The 21,687-nt window shown below is 41.0% G+C and overlaps 1 protein-coding gene across 2 annotated transcripts in view; it reads right to left on the reverse strand.

Annotated features, from left to right (window-relative positions):
- The window catches only part of LOC140132563 (zinc-regulated GTPase metalloprotein activator 1B-like), a 53,630-nt gene that overhangs the window by 22,500 nt on the left and 9,443 nt on the right, over positions 1 to 21,687 (reverse strand). For both annotated transcript variants that reach the window (XM_072151495.1, XM_072151487.1), the window contains exons 4-8: positions 21,121 to 21,217; positions 20,207 to 20,298; positions 10,725 to 10,784; positions 9,556 to 9,593; positions 2,813 to 2,859 (exon numbers count right to left, since the gene is read on the reverse strand). In XM_072151495.1, coding sequence (XP_072007596.1) covers positions 2,813 to 2,859; positions 9,556 to 9,593; positions 10,725 to 10,784; positions 20,207 to 20,298; positions 21,121 to 21,217 — 334 coding nt within the window. The remainder of the gene's footprint in view (positions 1 to 2,812; positions 2,860 to 9,555; positions 9,594 to 10,724; positions 10,785 to 20,206; positions 20,299 to 21,120; positions 21,218 to 21,687) is intronic.

The raw sequence follows: 21,687 nt of genomic DNA on the forward strand, positions 1-21,687 counted from the left end.
GACCCAAGGCTATCATGGCAACCAATCGCTGCTCCGACACACCGTTAGCGATGGAAAAATTAGCTGTAACAAATCAGGGCGTGAGGATCAGGCTGCGTTCACATGAGTTTGAAACACAAAACAGCTGAGGAGAGGAGATTTGCCGAATTACATTGTTGTTAACATTTGCATGTACAAAATTCTATGTTAATGCAATATTTACATCTCGTTAACAGCATTTTGTAAACACAAATGTGAAGGGTGCAATGCGCGATGAGATTCGCCTAGTTACATTGTGTTTACAAAACACATGTGTTAACTCGCATGTTCACAGTGTGTTGACATATGCATTTGTTAGCACTATGTTAACATGTGCGTTAACATAGCGTTAACACATGTGTCTTCTAAATGCAATGTTGACAGCAATGTAATTGGGCAATTCTGCTTTTCTCAACTGTTGTGATGCGTTTGAAACACCGCATGTGGACCCGTCCTCAGGGGATCTAAACACACCACCAGATTACCCCCTGTGGGCGTGACTCTTACTATGTGGCTCCTTCTAGCTAATGATTGATATCTTGTTCTGTCAGCTTTCTCTTCTACTCATTCTGGTTTCAAGAGACAGGTGTATGTGTGCAAGTCCTCAAGAAGCCAGAACAATTAGATCAATCATCTTTTGGAGAAGTAGTGTGCCCCCAACTCCTGAAGTGACGTAAGGAAGAAGCTGATACCATGGTACCTCTACAAGGTTTCAATGGAAAGCTGGGAGGAAACAAGCGATAAGTGTCTAGTAAATCACATTGGGATGGATAATAACCTTATCTCCACCCCCATGAGCTACAGTGAAAGGTTGCATTAATGCCTGTACAAACGTCATATATGTTTGTACAGACAGTGTCCCTCTAAAACCACTTGGAGTGAGTAACACAAAGAGGTACAGTTGTTGTAACTCCTGACAGTCCCTCAAATACGTGAGAAGGGACTCTGGTGTTGCCATGCAGGTGCACCTGACCTGCTTTGTGTGAGCCCAAGGCCACAGCAGCACCCAGAAGCAGACCCTCCCAGACATGATGTCCCAGACTGCAATGATCAGCTGTAAGGTGTCTGTAATGAAGTTTCACTGACATTTCGTTGTCCCATGACAGCACAAAATATGGATATGCTTTGTATAATAAAATATGTATCTTTGTTTCATTTCAGCCAATTGGTAAGATCAAGTTCTTTATTTGCCCATTAATGCCCACTCTGCACCCCATCTTGTCAGAAAAAACAGAAATGAAAATATTTTTGCTAATTTATTAAACAAGAAAAACTGAAATATAACATGGTCATAAGTATTCAGAAACTTTGCTCTGTATTGAGTAGAAGCACATTTTGAGTCCTTGATGTCCTGCTATGGAAAGCTTCTATTTTTACTCCAATGGATAGAAATCTGTCTATGGTCTTGTGATGGACACGCAGGTCCACAACCGCTATCATCACAGAGAGAAATGAGAAACTAATGAGACTAATGGCTTGTGCATCTTCATCACACAAGATCATGGACAGATTTCTATTCACTGTAAGTAAAAATTAAAGGGGTATTCTGGAAATATGAACTTCTGTTACAAAAACCCATATTGCTAAAAATAAATTAATACAACAAATCTCAATGTCATTAATCATAAAAAGGACCTTAAATAGTTTACTTTTACGATGCACAACATTTTATGGGCTTTCTAAAGTATGCAGAGCTATCTCCAAGATGGCAACCATCTACAACTACAACATCCATGATCCTTCTGTTCTAATGAACAGCTCCTCCCTCTTATGATCTGCTCCCAGCCAAACTAAGTGAAGATCACATGACCTGCCCAGCAGGTGCAGGACATGTGACCAGCGGCCATCTTCTATCCTGCGTCTCCTCCACAGGGACAAATTATAGCATTTTAATTCTCCATTATAGTGTATGACCACAACATTTTTCTGCTAAGGGGAGAAAAATTTCAAATAACAACTAATTACATATAAGTTTATATTTTAATGACCGATTTGAAAATGAATTTTGCTTATTCCTGGAATACCCCTTTAAAGTTTTCTATTGCAGGACAGCAAGCAGAGAGCTAGAAAACCATGAAGAATTGATGATGAAAGTATATTGAAAAATTTTATAACTTTTTATTACACAAACCATATCAATGAACTGCATCAGTCTGGCATCTGTTTTTCACACATTCTAATGAATAAATAGAGTGATCTGCGAAAAATGGTGGAGACATTACCATAAAAGCCATGGGTGCTGATCTATTAAAAAGTATTAGCATAAACTAACAGCTATGTCCTGCCCATTAAAGGAAACGAATGCACTCTGCCTGTGGAAATAGACTTGCCTGCACTTCAGATTCCAAAAACTGACTACAGTGCACTGGCGCGAGTCTTTACATCATACAGAAATATAATGCAAGGTCTCCCTGTCTGCCAGCCAAAAATCTGTGCCAATTCTGCAACAGCAGTCCAGTGCACTGTGCCCAGTCTTTATGATCTAACAAGCACACAGCCCCATCTCCATGGATCAAGCACGTTTGTTTGCAGCTGCCATTTTAATATAAATATTTGTGTGCCTACACAGAATGTAGATTACAGCTTCCTTTTTACACATCACCTTAATAGCGCAGGGCATGACAAAATCCTTAAATGAAGTGGATGAGGCCTAATAGTACTCTAGCAATGACACATTTTATACAACTTTCTATTATAGTAAGTGCATTGTTGGTCTGAAGTCTGTGAACTGCTGTCTTTAATACATTTTTAATGTTTTTAATACATTAAAAACATTAAGCAGGCGCTCACTTACCGTGCAGCTTCATTTACAAGACCCTCTGGTTTCTCTTCCAGTAAGTGCTTTAAAATAATTTCAGAGTCAGATAATCAGTCAAGTAAAATACATTTGCAAACAGAACAGGTAAATTTTCAGAAACATTACAGTCACAAAATAGGTCAAGTCTAGTGTTAACAGTTCTGCTTGGATAGGGCATAGTTCTGATTATATACCGTAATAAAAAGTGCTCTAAAGGTCGCTCAGTCCCCACAACGTAAGCAATTAAAACGTCAACTTGTCCCGGAAAAAATGACACCTTAGCCAACTACATACTCCTAAGTATGAAAAAGTTATTGGAGTCAGAATGTGGTAAAAGTTGTAATTTTTTTGGAACAAAAGGTTATAATTTTTGGTAAAATATATTAACACCTAATAAAACCTACCGTATATACTCGTGTATAAGCCGAGTTTTTCAGCACAAAAAAAATTTACCCACTTAAAAAAATAAAAACTTATATACTCACCCTCCGATGTCAGCGTGTTCAGTCTTCTTTCTTCCCCGCGGCTCTTCTTCTTTTTTCTGTCATGGAAGGAGCCATGTTTTCTTCGTGGCTGCGCATACTATGATGTCAGCAGCGGCCGCGTCATAGTATGCGCCTGCTAGAAGAAAACATGGCCGCGTGCATGCCGGAAGAAAGAAGAGAGAAGAGGAGCCGCGGAGAAGAAAGAAGACGGAACACACTGACATCGGGGAGCCGCGCTGACATCGGGGAGCCGCGCTGACATCGTAGGGTGAGTATATAAGTTTATTTTTTTAAGGGCTGTGGGGGAAGGCTGGCTGTATACTACTAGGGGTTTGCTGCATACTACTAGGGGCTTGCTGTATACTACTAGGGGCTTGCTGTATGCTACTAGGGGCTGCTGTATACTACATGGGGGCAGGCTGTATACTACATGGGGGCAGGCTGTATACTACATGGGGGCAGGCTGTATACTACATGGGGGCTTGCTGTATACTACTAGGGGCTTGCTGTATACTACTAGGGGCTTGCTGTATACTACTAGGGGCTTGCTGTATACTACTAGGGGCTTACTGTATACTACTAGGGGCATGCTGTATACTACATGGGGCTTGCTGTATACTACATGGGGCTTGCTGTATACTACTAGGGGGTTGCTGTATACTACTAGGGGCTTGCTGTATACTACTAGGGGCTACTGTATACTACATGGGGGCTGGCAGGCTGTATACTACATGGGGCTGACAGGCTGTATACTACTAGGGGCTGCTGTATACTACATGGGGGCTGACAGGCTGTATACTACTAGGGGCTGCTGTATACAACATGGGGGCTGGTAGGCTGTATACTACTAGGGGCTGCTGTATACTACATGGGGGCTGGCAGGCTGTATACTACTAGGGGCTGCTGTATACTACATGGGGGCTGGCAGGCTGTATACTACTAGGGGCTGCTGTATACTACATGGGGGCTGGCAGGCTGTATACTACAGGGGCTGCTGTATACTACATGGGGGCTGGCAGGCTGTATACTACAGGGGCTGCTGTATACTACATGGGGGCTGGCAGGCTGTATACTACTGGGGGCTGGAAGGCTGTATACTATTACTCGAGTATATACGGTATATATATGTGATATCCCTGTGATCGAACCGAACCAATATAATATTAGAGATGCCATTTGGAAAAGAAAATGTCACAAATGCGGGTTCTTGTCAATATTACTGCATTGTAAATTATATTGCCATTTCCCAGTACACGGCATGAGATATAAAATACCGTCACTAGGAAGTACAATTTGTTATGCAGAAAACAAGCCCTTACACAGCTCTGGACATGGAAAAATGTTATAGATTTTTGAAAGTGGGGAGTGATAAACAGAAAGTAAAATGGAAACAGCCAATCAGTGGCAAGGGGTTTTTATTGAATTTTTTATATTTAGAAAATAGCAAGAAAGTGCCATTTTCGACTTTGGGCACTATTTTCCGTTGCAGGGTTAAACGCTGGGAATAACCTTTAAACGTTTTTAAAAATTTTTTCTATTTTTCAGATTCCCTAGGGTACTTTAATCCTAAGTTATCTGATTGATCCTACCATATACTGCCACACTACTGTATGTCAGTATATGGGAATATTACACATTATGTATTACAATGTTCAAATTGCACATTGTAATACATTGTTTTAAAAAGAGACATTCTCGGGGCTTTGTGTGACTCAAGGCTGCCATAGCAACAGATCGCAGCCCCCCGATGATGTCACTGGGAGCGACGATCTCAGCCAACATGGCAATGCCCACGCACCGCCAGCTTTTTAAAGCTGCTGGCAGCTTTCTTCGGGCCTATCGACAGGTTAACACCCGCCATTGGTGCTAGCACTGATCAAGCGTGTTACTGGTGGCCCTCTCCAATCACTTGCAGCCAACGCGTGACGTACTACTACGTCACACGTCCGTAAGGGGTTAAACACCCCAAGGAGCACTGTGTAAGCAATCATTTTTAAATGGAAATCAGACCACTGCAAATCAGAGATGCAGCCAAGGCGCCCATGATCATTCTTGATCAACTACAGAGATCTATAGCTGAGGTGGGAGAGTCTGTTCATAGGAAAACAATCACTCCTACACTGCACAAATCCGGCCTTTATGGAAAGGCAAGAAGAAAGCCATCTCTCAAAGATATCCATAAAAAGTCTTGTTTAAAGTTTGCTACAAGTTACCTAGGAGACACCAAACAAGTGGGAGCATCCTGGTTTGGGCCTGCTTGCATTTGGGAAAATGGTAAGATAGATGGAGCCAAATAAACGACAATTTTGGAAGAAATCTACAATGGAATGGTTCGCAAATAAACATATCCAGGTGTAAGAATGGGCAAGTCAAAATGAAGACCTGCAGCCAATCGAGAAACTGTGGAAAGAGCTGAAATTTGCTGTTCACAAACTCTCTCCATCCAACCTCACTGAGCGTCAGCTGTTATCCAAGAAAGAATGGGCAAAAATGTCAGTCTCTCGATTTGCAAAACTGATACAGACATACCCCGAGCTTCTTATATGAGTTCTAGAGAAAGGAAGGGGGGGTGATTTGAATTTTTATGGTTTTTTTATTTATTTTTATTTACTATTTTTCAGACCCCCTAGTATGGCCTTAAATGTCGATTTTTGCATATGGGAATTTTCCACATAGTTTATTACAATGTGCAAATCGCACAATGTAATAAATATGTTGAAAGGAAACAGCCTCAGGTCTTTTTATGAGGCCGAGGCTGTCGTAGTAGCCAATCATCTTCCCTGATGACAGCGCAGGGTGGGGCTATTGAATCCAAAATGGTGACGTCCATGCGGCGCCGGGATTTTAATTGCCTCCGGCAGCCTGTGACCCCTCTCGGTCCTCCTGCGCCCATCAGGAAGGGTTAAAATATGCAATTAATTTCGTTGCACTTCACATTTGTGCCCCACTATTAATTCTTCACCAAAAAATAGCAATTTTATATCTTTATTATTGAAGCCGGAAATGTGGCAAAAGGTAGAAAAGTTCAAGGGGACCGAATATCAATATCTCTCATATCTATCTTCCATCATCTATCTAGATAGATAGATAGATATATATATATATATATATATATATATATATATATATATAATCTACATTAAATTTAAGCATCTACAAATCTATATCATCTTTCATATTTATCTTCTATCATCCATTTAACTTTCATCTGTCTATCTCTTATAAAAATTCTTCATGAGTAACATTCAGATAAACCTAGAAATATGTAATATCTTGCCTTCAAGACATCGAAAATGTATGACATGTATTTAATGTTGTATTATGGGCCTGCGAGCCCGGATTCTGTTGTATTGTTTTGTGTTGAAAAATTCAAATAAAAATATTATAAAAAAAAAAAAATCTTCTTCAGCCCCATATTACAGATTTCGTTACCATACTACTCTTTGTGAACTATAACGTGTTATTTTTGTTTAGAGCTAAAGGGAACATCTTACTGAATGTCACTGTTCACAAAACAGTTTTATTTTGGGCCCCACTGTTTTAGTTTTGCCCAGTGCCCCACTTTGTCTAAAACCGGCCCTGTATATAATGTAAAGAGGTCTAAATGCAGTCTAAAATTAGTTACAATGATTTTAGATAAAATAGCTTTCTAATAAATATTACAAATGTTTCTCTGTGTACAGCAACAACAAAAAATCTTTTGTGAAAGGAAATCCATCAGCAGTTTTGTCCATAAAAAGCTGCAGAAACTGTTAGGTAGCAGCCCTGGAGATCGGTGTAACCTTAACTTTGTGTGTGCTGTTAGTAGCAGTGCTTTTAATCCATGTCTGCAGCTCTGCAAGTGCTCGGGGTGGGACTTTCAGCACAAAGAGCTTTATTGGCAAGTAAATGCTGTAGTAATCAACCAGTCTTGCTACAGCTCTTACTTATAGCAAAGGGGATGGGTTGAGCAGTAAAATGCAGAGAAAAGAAAGTTTTTCTGGCTAAAACCCATACTAGCAATTGCCAGAAATGAATAAAAAGTTTAAAACAATACAACTCAGAGGGTGTGGTCACACACAGCACTTGCATTGTGTTTAGAAACTTAATGCATGGGCACAGGGGCAGGCCTAGGCTCGATTGCATATGCGTTTAGAAGGAAACACATGTAATCAGTAACCAGCACCCTGTCTCTTGCATTGTTTAAATGTAGGACACCAGCTGCTGGTTACCAATCACATGGGGTTCCAAGGAAAGGCATATGCGATCAGATGCCCACCCCTGTGCGCCTGCATCAAGTTTCTAAACGCAATGCAAGTGTAACACCCTAAAAGTTAACTAAACAAACAATTCTATGATCAAATAGCTCTCTAGGGCTGCTACAAAATGGAGTGGATAATAAGATACATCTAGTGAACCACAAATGTACAGCTTTAAAGTAAATCTACAATCAGGATCATGGATTATAAACCAAATACACTTACATAATGGTGTATGACCCCTTCTTTTAACTTCTTATACCCTCGATTTTTAAGAAAATATGCTTTAAAAACGATGCAAATGAGCCTGAGGGGCTCCAGGCTCCATTAACTTCTATGGAGCATGGAGCCCCTTAAGTTTAATTTTGAAGCCTTTTTTCGTAAAAACAAAGGCATAAAAAGCTTAAAGAAGAGCGGATCCTGACAAAGGAGGCACACACCAGCATGTGAGTTTGCTTTTGTGAAAGGAAATCCATCAGCACTTCTTTAAGTACATTTCATAATGTGCATTTTATGCGGTTGGTAACAATTGGTTAATATGTAATGCACAAAAATGAGAGTGGTCATCCAATATCTGAACAGATTGGCAAACTTTACATTGATGAAATTCAGGCACTAACTGTCAAATGCATCCTTATAGTGCCCTTATCCTGAGCAGACCATGTAAATGTGATGGTATTGAAAATGTATGAATTGGAGTATATGCTCCGCTTATTGCATATTGTAAATTCCTATTGATTTGTATAGTCTCCTTTAGTATTTTCTTTCCAAGATTCAACATTGGCAAAACTGGCTTGGATGAATAGCATTTATCCTTCAGCGAAAGAAAATATAATATATGTTAATTCTGTTTCTGTCAGATCTAGTAAGAAGGCAACTGTCATGTCATGTTGTCCAATCATTTGTCCATGATGAAAAAATAAATACTTCAGATTGGAGGGTGACAGTCTCATTAAAGTGATCGCCCATGATATCAATTACCACTTCAGTTTCAATTTAGCAATGTGGTGATACAGCGACGTCTCTTGGAGGGGCCTGTGGTGAGCCAGGTCTGTGAAGCATGACACTCTTTAAATTGCTGCCTATTGTTCTACTGTCACCGCTTGTATTGGCTTAAAAGAGGTCCTGCGATACTCAGCTATTGAGGTCAAGGCGTACAGCCAGAGGAATTGAACAAGTTAGCGAATCTACTGCAGGAAAGTGGAAAGTTACTTCTCTCTACGGCAGCTGAGCTTTGAGCATTTCTATTCTGATGACAGAATTCCAATTAAGTCATGATTGATAGTTAAAGGATCTGATGGGTTTTAAGAAGCCAACAAGGATGTTCAACTTTTAAGACTTATCTGCTATTGATATTGTTTTTTCAATGTGGCATCAATTACAGAGCAACCTTGCAGAGAATACCCATATATGACAAAGGGACTGGCATAAACAGGTGACTTTTTCCATTATTTTCTCTTTTGCCTAAAACATTCTCCTCATAGCTAGAACAACTCTCTTATCTGAAGTTTCTAGGACAGAAAGGATCTATTTAGTAAATACAGTAAACATTTTTCCTGCTCACAGAAACAGGACATCACGCTCATAGCCAAACAATAATGATAAATGTCACCTAAACTGAATGCTTTTGTGCATGGTGGTTCCCTATCTTATCTCAAACAGTTGATGTTTGTGGAGGGGGAGATAAATTAGGCATATTGAAGCCTGTTCACACATTGGAGATAAGCTGCCACTCAAATATCTACTAGTAGCTTCCTCCCCTATTCCTATTAAAAACATGCATCCTCGGTCAACCTGAGCATGCAAGTGTATTGGATAAGGGGAAAAATAACTGCGGACCATCTGACCAACTATGTAATGTAAATGGGCACTTTTAGCACTTGACATTCAATACCAGTGAGAAAAGCTCCCATTGTGCAGATACATGCTTGAAATCTCTGCCTATAACACGTGTTCGTGTATCATTAACAAATATTTTAGGCATAAGACAAGACGTACAATGTAAAAGTTTAGTTACCTGCAAAGCATATTTGGCATCCACTACTGATACAATTCCTGTAGAGATGAAAGACAAATTAATATTTTTAAACCATTTTATAGCTCAATATTGTTTTCACTCATCGGGCCACTGCTGATCGCATATGCGTTTCTATGCAAAGCCATGTGATCGTCAAACAGCACCTGGTGTCTTGCAAGACCTTACAAGATACAGGGTGCTGGTTGCCGATTGCATGCCTTTGCATTAAAACGCAATGCCACTCTCCCGAGTGTTCTCATTCAGTTTCAAAACGGAATCAAAACGCTAAGGTCTGACAGCACCCTAGGGCCCACAAAGTAAACTCAAGTGAAGTGAGTTTGTTCCAAGAAACTTGCTGTACTTGCTTGTAGGATATCCGGGACCAAATCTCAAATCATTGAAGTAAACTTGTCAGCTTTAGCATGTCAATTCAGCTCAGTGATCAAAAGTTCTGTCCAGAAAAACCTGCAAACACACTAAGTGAGTTTCTCAGACCTGTGGGCAATGAGCTTAAAGGAAACCTACCACTTGTAGTGGCAGGTTTCCGATGGAAATACCGGGCACCAGCTCAGGGTGAGCTGGTGCCGGAGCTTATTTTAGTTAGTGTTTTAAACCGAGGTATCGCGGTTTAAAACACTTTTTAAACGTTATAGCCGGCGCAGGCAGGTACGCGCTCGGCGCTTACCGTGCACGCGGCTCTCATTCACTTCCTATGTAGCCGCGTGCACGGTAAGCGCCGAGCGTGTACTTGCCTGCGCCAGCTATAAAGTTTAAAAAGTGTTTTAAACCGCGATACCGCGGTTTAAAACACTAACTAAAATAAGCTCCGGCACCAGCTCACCCTGAGCTGGTGCCCGGTATTGCCATCGGAAACCTGCCACTACAAGTGGTAGGTTTCCTTTAAGATACTGTGTACTATCTTTATTAAACTTTGGTTCTATGGTATCATTTTGTAGGGATTAATACCAAATTTCATTGCACCTTTATCCCTGTCCATTGTGAAATAAAAACTAATAATCAGGGGCAAAGGTATTATGTTTGTCAGTTTTCTGTTTGGTGCATGTCCTCTTAAATTGGAACTGTATAAGGTAGAAAAAAAAGAAAAAAAATTGTGACTGCTTAAAAAAGGGTCAGGTTGACAATATAACTCTTGCCTGTAATGCACTTACCATCTAGGTAGATATCACTTCCCAGCTCCGCATCGACCCAGAACATGGAAGCAACAGCACCTAAGGGCACATCAAATATAATGTTCAACATCTTAACCATCACTGGTTACATTCAATTTGCAATGAATTGGTTTCCCTTAATATAATATTAGCAGTTACTCTACGGCCCGCGGACTGTTTCTATCCACCCCCCGCCGTTTGGAGTGCCGGGCCCCCGAGGCCTTTGGCAGTTGGGCAGAGGCCTCCGGCCGGACAGGATGCTCCTGCCCGTCACTGTACAGTGCTCGATGCGGCCGGAAACAGGTGCACGTGCACTATTATTGGAACCTGACTGCACGGCTGGGCACCCCTTCCTGTCAGGCAGCAGCCAGAAGAAAGAAGACGCGGGAGCAAGAGGAGAGTACAGGGTTTTGTTTTTGTTTTTTGTTTTAAATGGCAGTTAAAAGATTGTGCCGGCCGGGGCACCTGGTATATGAAATAATTAATTATGGTGGCATTTTAGAAAATAATGGTGGAGGGGCAGCACAGGAAATATTAATTATGAGGTGCAGCATAGGAAATAATTAATGGTGGGGGCAGCTTAGGAAATAATTAATGGCGAGGGGTCCCAGTACATTTAATAATTAATTAACACAATTAATTAATTAGGCCAATATATAAAATATATATTAATTAATTGAAGGGGGGGCAGTGTATTATGGATGCCGTCACATGTACCGCTATTTATTTTTAAACTTAAACTATGGTCTGAGAGGGACAGTGAACAGCCCCCTGTGTAAAAAGTTTGGGGACCACTGCTCTAGTTACTGTGTTCACCAATAATGCATGCACCAATCATAAAGCTCTGACATATGCATATATAACAAAATAGCTTGTTAAAAACATATACTTTGCACTGTATATTTTGCTAGTAAAAAAAAAGGAGTTGCCTGGGCATTCAAGAAAACAAAAAAACTGGATGCCAATGCATACTCAACCCTTTACCAAAAAAAAGACTCTCTTCAAATATATCTGTCCAGATCTATGTATGGATATATACAAATATGATGAACATTTGCAAAAAATACTAAATGGATCATTGCCCTACACTGATCACTGAAATGTTGTAAACATGGCATCTACAATATTGAGCAGGGACCTGTTATCGCTTAAAGGGGGTTGCCCGGGGGTTGAAAAACCTGCCTGCTTTTTTTTTTTATCCTGGTACTGCACAATTTATCCCGGTACTGCATCTCAGCTGTACAAAAATGATTGGAGCTTAGTTGCAATCAGGGCGGATTAATCTGGTGGAGGCCCCCAAAGAATGTAGCCCAAAAAGGGTACAGATTTAGCATCTTCCCTTAGGCCTCATGCACAAAAACGTAAAGGGGACCATGATCTGGCCCCACAATATGTGGCTGATTCACCGTTCCCATGTCTAGAGCCCCCAGTAATTAATATACAGCACCCCAGTACTGGTAATAAATATACAGCCCCCTTTAATATATTCAGTCCCCCCAGTAATATATACACCTCCAAGTAATATATATACAGCTCCCCTAGAAATATATATGCAGCCCCCCCAGTATTAATATAGCTCTGCCATAGAGCCGCACTTGTACTGTAACACTTAGTGGGGGCCCATTTAAGGACGAAGTGGTGGGGGCCCCGGGGGTCCACCCCATAGTCCGGCCCTGGTTGCAATACCACACACTTCTCATCGTTAGCTGCGGTTTTAAAAAAGCTGCCATATTTTCCATACAGACCATCCCCTTTAACAGTCAGCTACTACTTGTCCATGGAATGCTAAAGGTTAAGATGAGGCTGCAAGATCAATGCCAACTGACTTACAACTATGCTATTTCCAGGTGCACAGAAAACCCATGTCGCTATGTACTGCATGCATATGTAAGCAAACACATGCTGCTTATTATACTTAGTAATGATCACATAATCTTATGATACATATCTATACAAATAAATAGTATTCTACCTGTAGGTCTGACCTTTAAGCCTCGCCCTGACAGTCCTGAGTGACAGCTGCCTCTTTAGGACTCGTCTAAATAATAAAACTCTGCCATTTGTATTTAAATAACTTTCTATAAGATGCCTCTTTGCAGAAACATCACTGACAGCACAGATAGGAACTGCGCTTTCTAAAAAGAATCACAAACTCGTGCATGACAGCCCTGTCCAAACAGATGAGAGGCAGTGGTAACGGAACATGCAGGGGCGTCTGGAGCTGTCTGGCTGACATGATCACATGTGGTCCTCCAAGCATCACTTTGTGTCAACATTGTAATACCTGTCATCTGCTTCAGCAGCTTCCTGCAAGGGCTACCGAGCCTGACTGTGCCCTTATACCAATTGATTTCTGTACCAAAAAGCTTAATCGTTTTTCAATTTGGCTGAAATGGACTTTACAAGGTAACAGGGGCCAAATCAATGTCCTTTCCTTTAAAAGAAATTACTGCAACGTGACAATTATTTGGCTAGGAACCTGCATGTCACCGTTTTGAATGAGAAATAACACAAGTGCCAATGTCAATTGATTTCAAGTGACGAGAGGATGTCCAGTATCCTTTAAAGTTAAAGAGGTTATGCTATCATGTTATATAAATCTACTTAACTTTGAGGCATTCAGATGGGCATTTTTGCAATTAGAATTTATTAAAAATAATGCTTCCTTACAGTGCAATAAATATTTAAACAAGTGTATGGCTCCCCCTGCTGTTTGCTCTTTTTTTTACCCTAGTTTTCCTCTGCTGGACGATCATGGGCACAGAATTCCTCTCAAGCAGAAATTTGTGAAAATTCTGAATTAAAAAATATGCTAATGAGCCTGAGGCGATATGGTCAACGTCACTGGAGTGCCTCTTGGCTCAACCGCGTTACTATCTATTTAGGCCCCCACAATCAATTTTCAGTCGGATACGTCTGAAAAAAAGACACATCGGAATACTCCCGACATGTCCTTAAAACGTATGGCAAATAAGGTAATGTGAACCCAGCCTAAAATCAACCTTACATGCAGAGTAGCTGGTCTTTTGATCCATATGTAGGTGACAATGTTTAGCAATATGAAATAAAGGTTACGTTTTACACTGATAAATATTCGATAAAAAAAATAATCAAAGTAACTAAAAAAAAAAGAATTATAATTCATATAAAAGTAATTTTATAAATAAAAAAAATTAAAAAAAATTGTATGGGGTTTGCAGTATTAGACACTGCCTTGTCAGGGACACAGGGTATCAAACATTGCCTTGTCATCAGTCAGGCCGTGTTCACATTCTGCATTTAAATTGCATGTATAAATGCAATTCTAAGGAAGTTGGGAGGAGTTTGTCCCATTCGCACACATGCGTTTACACCGAAACACTTGTGTTTGCGAACAGGCACCACATGTTTTTCATGTAAACAATAAAAAAAAAACACAATGGGGGATCTATCACATGTTGGTGCGTTGGTGCTCATTTCGAGCCGAAACGCGCGTCGGGGCGGGCAGCCATCCCGGGCAGTGGAACTATCTGACTTGTTTCCATTAGGTAAGGACTGTTGCCTCAATTGAGTAGACCCCCATACCCTTACTGTATTGGTCAGGCACAGTATTTATTACCAGCAAGCACTTTTGAGGTCTCCTCGGCATATATAGCTAACCCAGTCCTGCATGAAATATTCTATACCATCATGTTCCAGCACTGTCTTGGTCTTTGACTGCCATTCTTCTGTGACCCACTGTACTGTGTGCTATGTATCTTGTCTATGCATGTGCCATATTTTTAAATACATTTTCCTTGTTGTCATAAATAAAATTTCCATTTTTCACATCATTGTCACAAATTAGTCGTTTCTCTCTTCCCTCCACTTTTATTGGGGGGATACTATTGGCTTTATGACCAGTGTAGGATGTAAACCCCCCCCCAGATATATCAGGAGGTTCCCACCTCCTAATATATCGCGCAGACCCATTTGGATTGGTGGTAATTTAAGAGGGAAAATGATTGCAAATTCTTGCCATGCATACAGAAGTGTGATTACTTTAAGGCTTGTACACCAGATAACTGAAGTACAAACCCTGATAAATCCCCCTATAGTTCATGATTGCAAGCGTTTAGGTGTAAATGCATATGCGATCAGGACAAGCTCTCCCCGCTGACTTTGTAATGCGGTTATAAATGCAAATTGTTGATGAGATACCTAATTTCTTCTCCTATCTCAATTATTTTATCGATCTCAAAATTCCCATCTACAATACACTACAATTGTATATTGCCCCTAGCAGCCATACAAAGCTAAGCTTTGTAAAAATACTAGATGAGCGGTGATTGGTTGCTACGGGCAACATAGACAGTTTTACTGAAACAATTTTTATAAATTAAAGAGAACCTGTCACCCATAAAAAAAATCACTAGTAGCTGCTTACTTAAGTAAGCAGCTCCTAGCGCCATCTCCGTAGCAGCAGTGTTACACTGCTAGCGTTATCTGAACCCTCCGATAACGCTAGCAAACATTGCTGCGAAGTACAATAGAAATGCCGGACCGCTCTCATGAGGGCAGTCCGAGGCACTGCCTCTTCCTGCCCCGCAGGAAATAAAGGAAGGAAAACGTCAAAATTCCCCATTGCTCGTTGGATTAAACAGACTATCCGGGAGTGCTATACTCTTCAGAACCTTATAGCCCACTCTACCAGGGCAGTAGCCACCTCCTGGGAGGAAAGAGAAGGAGCATCTGTGGATCAAATCTGTAGAGCTGCGACTTGGTCCGGTGCCGGAACCTTTGCCAAACACCACAGATTGGACTGACACTCTTGCTAGAGACTTGTCGTTTGGTAGAAAGATTCTACAAGCAGTAGGGCCTCCCTAAAAAATTCCTAAAAATCATCTGGTACACCTCCAGGTGGGCCGTCATGGCGGACATAATGGAAAATGAGGATTAGACTCAGTGGTAATTCGTTTTCCATTTAGTCCACCATGACGGCCTGGAATTTTTTCCCAACCCTTAAAAACGTTACTGTATGGTTTGTTGTGTGTGAAGTAACATACTAATAAATCTCTTGCATCCTTTCTTGGTGTAGTTATTTGGTAGACACTGGAGAGGGATGCAGGTGGGCCATCCTGGTGGACTAAATGGAAAACTAATCACTGTTGAGTCCAATTCTCGCTTTTGCTGAAAGAAGAGTGTCATTTAATTAATAGGGCTCCATGGGAACCTGTCAATAGCTATATTTGTGAAAAATGTGGTGGCAGGTTCCCTTTAATGGGGTTTGCTTCACTGCTCCACAAGGTTTATGTACTTAAAATACAAAGTATTCCAGGCACTTAAAACCTAATAAATTATTAAATGTACCGTATGGCAATTAAAACATATCTGCTCCTCCATTGTAGTGTTCGGGTAGCACTGAATCCTATTTCTGCAACAAAATAATAATAAGCCAATCCAATCCACTGAAGCCAAGAGGATGAGAGATGTAAAGCATTTAGATAGTGACACCTAAAATCATCTATGTCCCTAAAAGTCCTAGTGTGTAATGGAGGAATAGAAATTCAAACATAGAAAGATGTTAATTTTTAACATGTTAAAGTGTTAACAACATGGTCAAAAATGTATACAACAGTTCAACAAGAAACCTTTCCAGTTTGCACATGATGGCCCCTGGTTGACAAATATGACATTTTACTAGAATAATTTAGATATGATCCACTATGCTAACCCTACCAATGGGAAACATAGGCAAACCTATAAATAAATGATCATTATCAATGTTTTAACCCCTAGGAGCACCATGACTTTATAGTACCGTATTTTCCGGACTATAAGGCGCACATAAAAGCCTTGGATTTCCTTGGAAATCCAAAGTGCGCATTATAGTCCGGTGCGCCCTATATGAGGGCAGCGGACCATACTTACAAAGGTCCCCGCTACCGGAGACAGCAGATCTCCAGCGAGAACTGCAGACCACGCGGCACAAACAACTTCTGCCGCGTCGGTCTGCAGTTCCCGCTGGAGATCTGCTGTCTCCGGTAGCGGGGACCTTTGTAAGTATGGTCCGCTGCCCTCCTCCACCTCCCCCGCGTCTCGTCGGGTCTCGTCTTCGGGTCGCGTCGTGTCTCTTCTCGTCGGGTCTCCGCTCCGCCCCCGGACCTCCGCCACGCCCCCGGACCCTGCGCCTTATAGTCCGATGCGCCTTATATATGGAATTATTCCATATATAAGGCGCATCGGACTCATGCGCCTTATATTCCGGTGCGCCTAATGGCCCGGAGAATACGGTATGTCCCCGCAGCTAGACACTAAGTGAACAGGGACGTGCTATAACTCCCTGCTTCTGGCACCGGCTCACGAACTGAGCTGGCACCAGAAGCAGGTGTTAACCCTTTACACGCCACGGGGTCAGGCATGACCGCGGCGTGTAAGGGCGTTTCCGCTATCGGTTGGATCCCCCGTGCCGCTTACCGGACGATCCGATCCACTTCTGAGCAGCCCCGAGGACTGCCGAGTGCCCCGGGACTGCCCGATCTTCTGAGCAGTCAGACCCCTTCCAGGTCTGACTGTAAACTGTCTGCGCATGCTCTGCATGCTCAGACAGTTTACACGGCTCTACAATAAATTAGTATTGTAGAGGAGCAGTGTATTGGACTTGAACCAGTGATCAGAGCATCGCTGGTTCAAGTTCAAGTATGGAAAAGTAAAAACATGCAAAAACACTACAGTTTACACATATTAGAATAAACAAAAAATAAACACATGAAAATATAAGCCCCTAAAATGTCACTTTCCCATAAAAACACTTACCGTATATACTTGAGTATAAGCCGACCCGATACACAGCCAGCCTGCCCCCCTAATGTATACAGCCAGCCTGCCCCCCTAATGTATACAGCCAGCCTGCCCCCCTAATGTATACAGCCAGCCTGCCCCCCTAATGTATACAGCCAGCCTGCCCCCCTAATGTATACAGCCAGCCTGCCACCCTTAATGTATACAGCCAGCCTGCCCCCCTAATGTATACAGCCAGCCTGCCCCCTTAATGTATACAGCCAGCCTGCCCCCCTAATGTATACAGCCAGCCTGCCCCCTTAATGTATACAGCCAGCCTGCCCCTCTAATGTATAAAGCCAGCCTGCCCCCCTAATGTATACAGCCAGCCTGCCCCCTTAATGTATACAGCCAGCCTGCCCCTCTAATGTATAAAGCCACCCTGCTCCTCGTGTATACAGCCAGCCTGCCCCCCTGTATATTGAGCACATTAAAAAAAATAAATTTAACTCTCACCTTCCGGCGATACTCACCCCCGATCCTAGGTGGTGGCTCTCGATCCCTGGCAGCGGCTTCTGTCTTCTTTCTTCTTTTGCCAGGGGAGTCCATGTGATCGCCCCCCCGGCGCTCACTATGATGTGGCGGTGTCGCCGCTGATGACGTCACACCGCCGCATCATAGTGAGCGCCGGCGGGGAGATCGCATGGACGCGACTCCTCCGGCAAAAGAAGAAAGAAGACAGCCGGTGCCGGGGATCGAGATCCACCGCCAAGGTTCGGATGCCGGCGCCGAGGATCGGGGCAGAGTATCGCCGGAACGTGAGAGTTAAGTTTATTTATTTAATGTCCTGGAGGTTGAGTATTAATTTTTTTTTTAATTGACTCGTGTATAAGCCGAGGTGAGGTTTTTCACCACATTTTTTGTGCTGAAAAACTCGGCTTATACACGAGTGTATACGGTAATAAAGTATAAAAAACACAAAAAAACCCCCCGCATATTTGGTATTGCTGCATCCGTGACATTCTGTATAATAAAACAAAATCGTTACTGGACCCACACGGTAAATTCAGTGATACAAAACGCAAAAACTGTTCTGAAAAAAGATCATTTTTAATTAATATCTTTAAAAAAATGCTCTAAAAAGTGATAAAAAAAAACGTTCTGTACTCTAAAATAAGTCCACTAAAAAGAACAACTCTTTTCGCAAAAAATAAGCCCCTAACCAGATTTGTCAGCCGAAAAATAAAAAAGATATATGAAAAGATGTTGATGCTAAAACGAACAAGATTTTCTCCAAATTAGTTTTTATTAAGTGCAATTGAATAAAATACACAAACCCCCCACATATTTGGTATCGCTGCGTCCGTATCAATCTGCATAATAAAACAGAATCTGCAAAGAGAACACCGTAAAAAAACACCAAAAAAAGCTCCAAAAAAGAACATTTTTAATTAATACCCTTTAAAAAAATGCTCTAAAAAGTGATAAAAAAAGTTCAGCTCCCTAAAATAAGACCACTATAGAGAACATTCCTTCTCGCAAAAAATAAGCCCTTGAACAGATTTGTGAGGCGAAAAATAAAAAAGTTATGCAGATGAAAGACGGTGATGCTAAAATTAACAAAATTTTTGCCAAATTACTTTTTATTCAGTAAAAATGTACCAGAAAAGTGCATCTCATGTGGCAAAAGAAATAAGCCCCTATAGGTCCACATTACAAAAAGAAAAAAAAAAGCCTGTACAATGTGACATAGCAAATCTGATCTGGATGGCGCCTCCTTCTCTTCTATGCCCGGTCGTGCGCCCATACAGCAGGTTACCACCACAGGTATCGATGTACTCGGGAGAAATTGGGTATCAAACTTTGTGGAGCCTTTTTTCATTTAATCCATTCCAAATGTTTAATTAACATTCCAAATGTTTAATTTTCCTCTCAAAATGAATGTATTGTACAATTTGTAGACCACACCTTTATTTTGTTTTAACCCCTATAAAACACCTAAACGATTAACAAACTTCTTAAAAGTGGTTTTTCATACGTTGAGGGGTGTAGTTTCATTAATGGGGTAATTTACAAGTCTCGCTATTATTTAGGCCTCTCAGTGTCAAATAGAAGTTGAGCAGGTCCCTCTAAATACGGGTTTTGGTGATTTTACAAAAAATGTGAAAAATGATACCTAAATTCTGAGCCTCATAACATTCTAGTAAAATATGTGGAATCTTAAAAAACCATGGAAACACAAAGCAGACATTTGGGAAATGTAAGTTTGAATTTATTTGGGTGCTATGATTATCTGCATCAAAAGTAGAGAGTTTAGAACGTTGAAAATAAATAATTTTCCAAATTTTTGCCAAATTTTGTGTTTTTCATAACTAAATACAAAAGATCCAAATTTTTAAACTAATTTGAAGTACAATGTGTCACGTGAAAACAATCTCAAAATCCCCTGGATATCTCATAGCGTTCCAAAGCTATAACCACTTATAGTGACACAGGCCAGATTTGAAAAATGGGGCCGCGTCCTTAAGGCCAAAAGAGGCTGAGTCCTGTAGGGGTTAAGGTATGCAAGTCTATTTTGCAATAAAGTGGAGTTTAGACGGAGCCTATTTATAGTCGGCTTTTAATTAAGATGAAGATGACCTTTCATTGCACAGAAACATTTAGCACTTCCTGATTGTATACTGTGCCCGATTTCTATATGAGCATTTGCAAGAAATCATCTTAGTTTGGAGAAACTTGGTTACCTGGATCTGCTAAACCGGTGGTTTCCAGCAGTATGTAATCAAACTTTCCTTTCTTTTGCATCAGATTTTCTATTGCTTTTAGTCCATTATCCCTTGAAGTAAAACAAAAAATGTAGAATTTTATTCCATAGTAAACATTAGGTCTTGACCTCAAATTAAATACAGTAGCTTAGCTTAAGGGCTAGATGCTAAATAAAACAGGTTCTTAAGGGATTAATGACTATTTCTCCTTATAATTGTATAAATGTGTCTACTAGAGGGCACACTCTCTATATGCAATAAATCTCATTTGATGCAATATGAGAATTGGTCTGTGAAAATGGGTTTATATGTCAAATGAATGCATTTCTTTCTGCAGGCAACAGATGGCACACAAGCAAAAAATATGGCCTTGTGCATGGAGCATGCTTTACAACAAACTGGTATTGGTTTATTAGGCCAATTTCTGATGAAAGGGTCACTTTAAATCACACTGAGACATTCCCCAACCAGTCTGATAAAGATAGACCTATTTTACAAAGAAAAATGGATGTAATTTCTGTGGATACAAGCCCTGAAATAATCACAACTCCTTGCGATTTACCAGGAATTGGGATTATATTCCCCTTTACGCCAGTGTGAAAGGGGGCATGCCTGCCGTGGTGTTCAGGTAATAGCACGATTTAATGCCAGACCACGGCCTCCTGAAGTATAGTGTAGGAGGTGGAGATTTCATCATACACTGCCGCATCTAATGTAAGATTAAACCCCCCCTAACTGACTTGTACATACTGGAGGACTGAGGATATATGAAAAAAATAACCAGAAAGTCCCTTTAATCTCTTAAACTTTAAATGTAAAAAATGTGTGATATCTGTTTTCCTACATTCATTTCCTATATACACATAGACTCACCTTTTCTAGTTATCACTTACTTTACAGAACAGCATAGGCATCCATTTCTTAACTCCAACCATTCTTCATACAGTTCCCCAGCTTGGCTTATGGCCAAAGATTTTTCCACAGCACTGCCTGAAAAGCAACAAGCAACTATCATAAAACAAGCTACATATTGTGACATCTTCACATAGCAGACCCCAGACAATGGCTATTAATGCAGATCACACATTAGCTATGCAACGGCTCTCGACGCCGGCAGCAGGAATTAGCTGTTATATACAACTGGCATTAAGACCCAGCAAAGACTAAGAGAGGCAGCAGGAGTCTGGGTAGCGATGAGCACTAGTCACACATACTTACTGCTACCCGAGGCTCTATTTTTAATGTGCACCTTCAATCACTAAGTGTTAACTGTTTAATACTGTGAAGTTTGTGGGACGCAAATGCCGATGGAAAACATAGAAGAATGCATTTTACAGCTTTTTGCCACTATTTCACGGTTTTACAGTTAAATCACAAGGGGGCCAATACATCATAGCTTGTACACCAGTTTTTGGGGTTTATTGGCATACAAAGCATTTAAAACTCCCAATCCCTTGTGC

This window comes from Engystomops pustulosus, chromosome 1 (genome assembly GCF_040894005.1).
Source record: "Engystomops pustulosus chromosome 1, aEngPut4.maternal, whole genome shotgun sequence".
Lineage (NCBI taxonomy): Eukaryota > Metazoa > Chordata > Amphibia > Anura > Leptodactylidae > Engystomops > Engystomops pustulosus.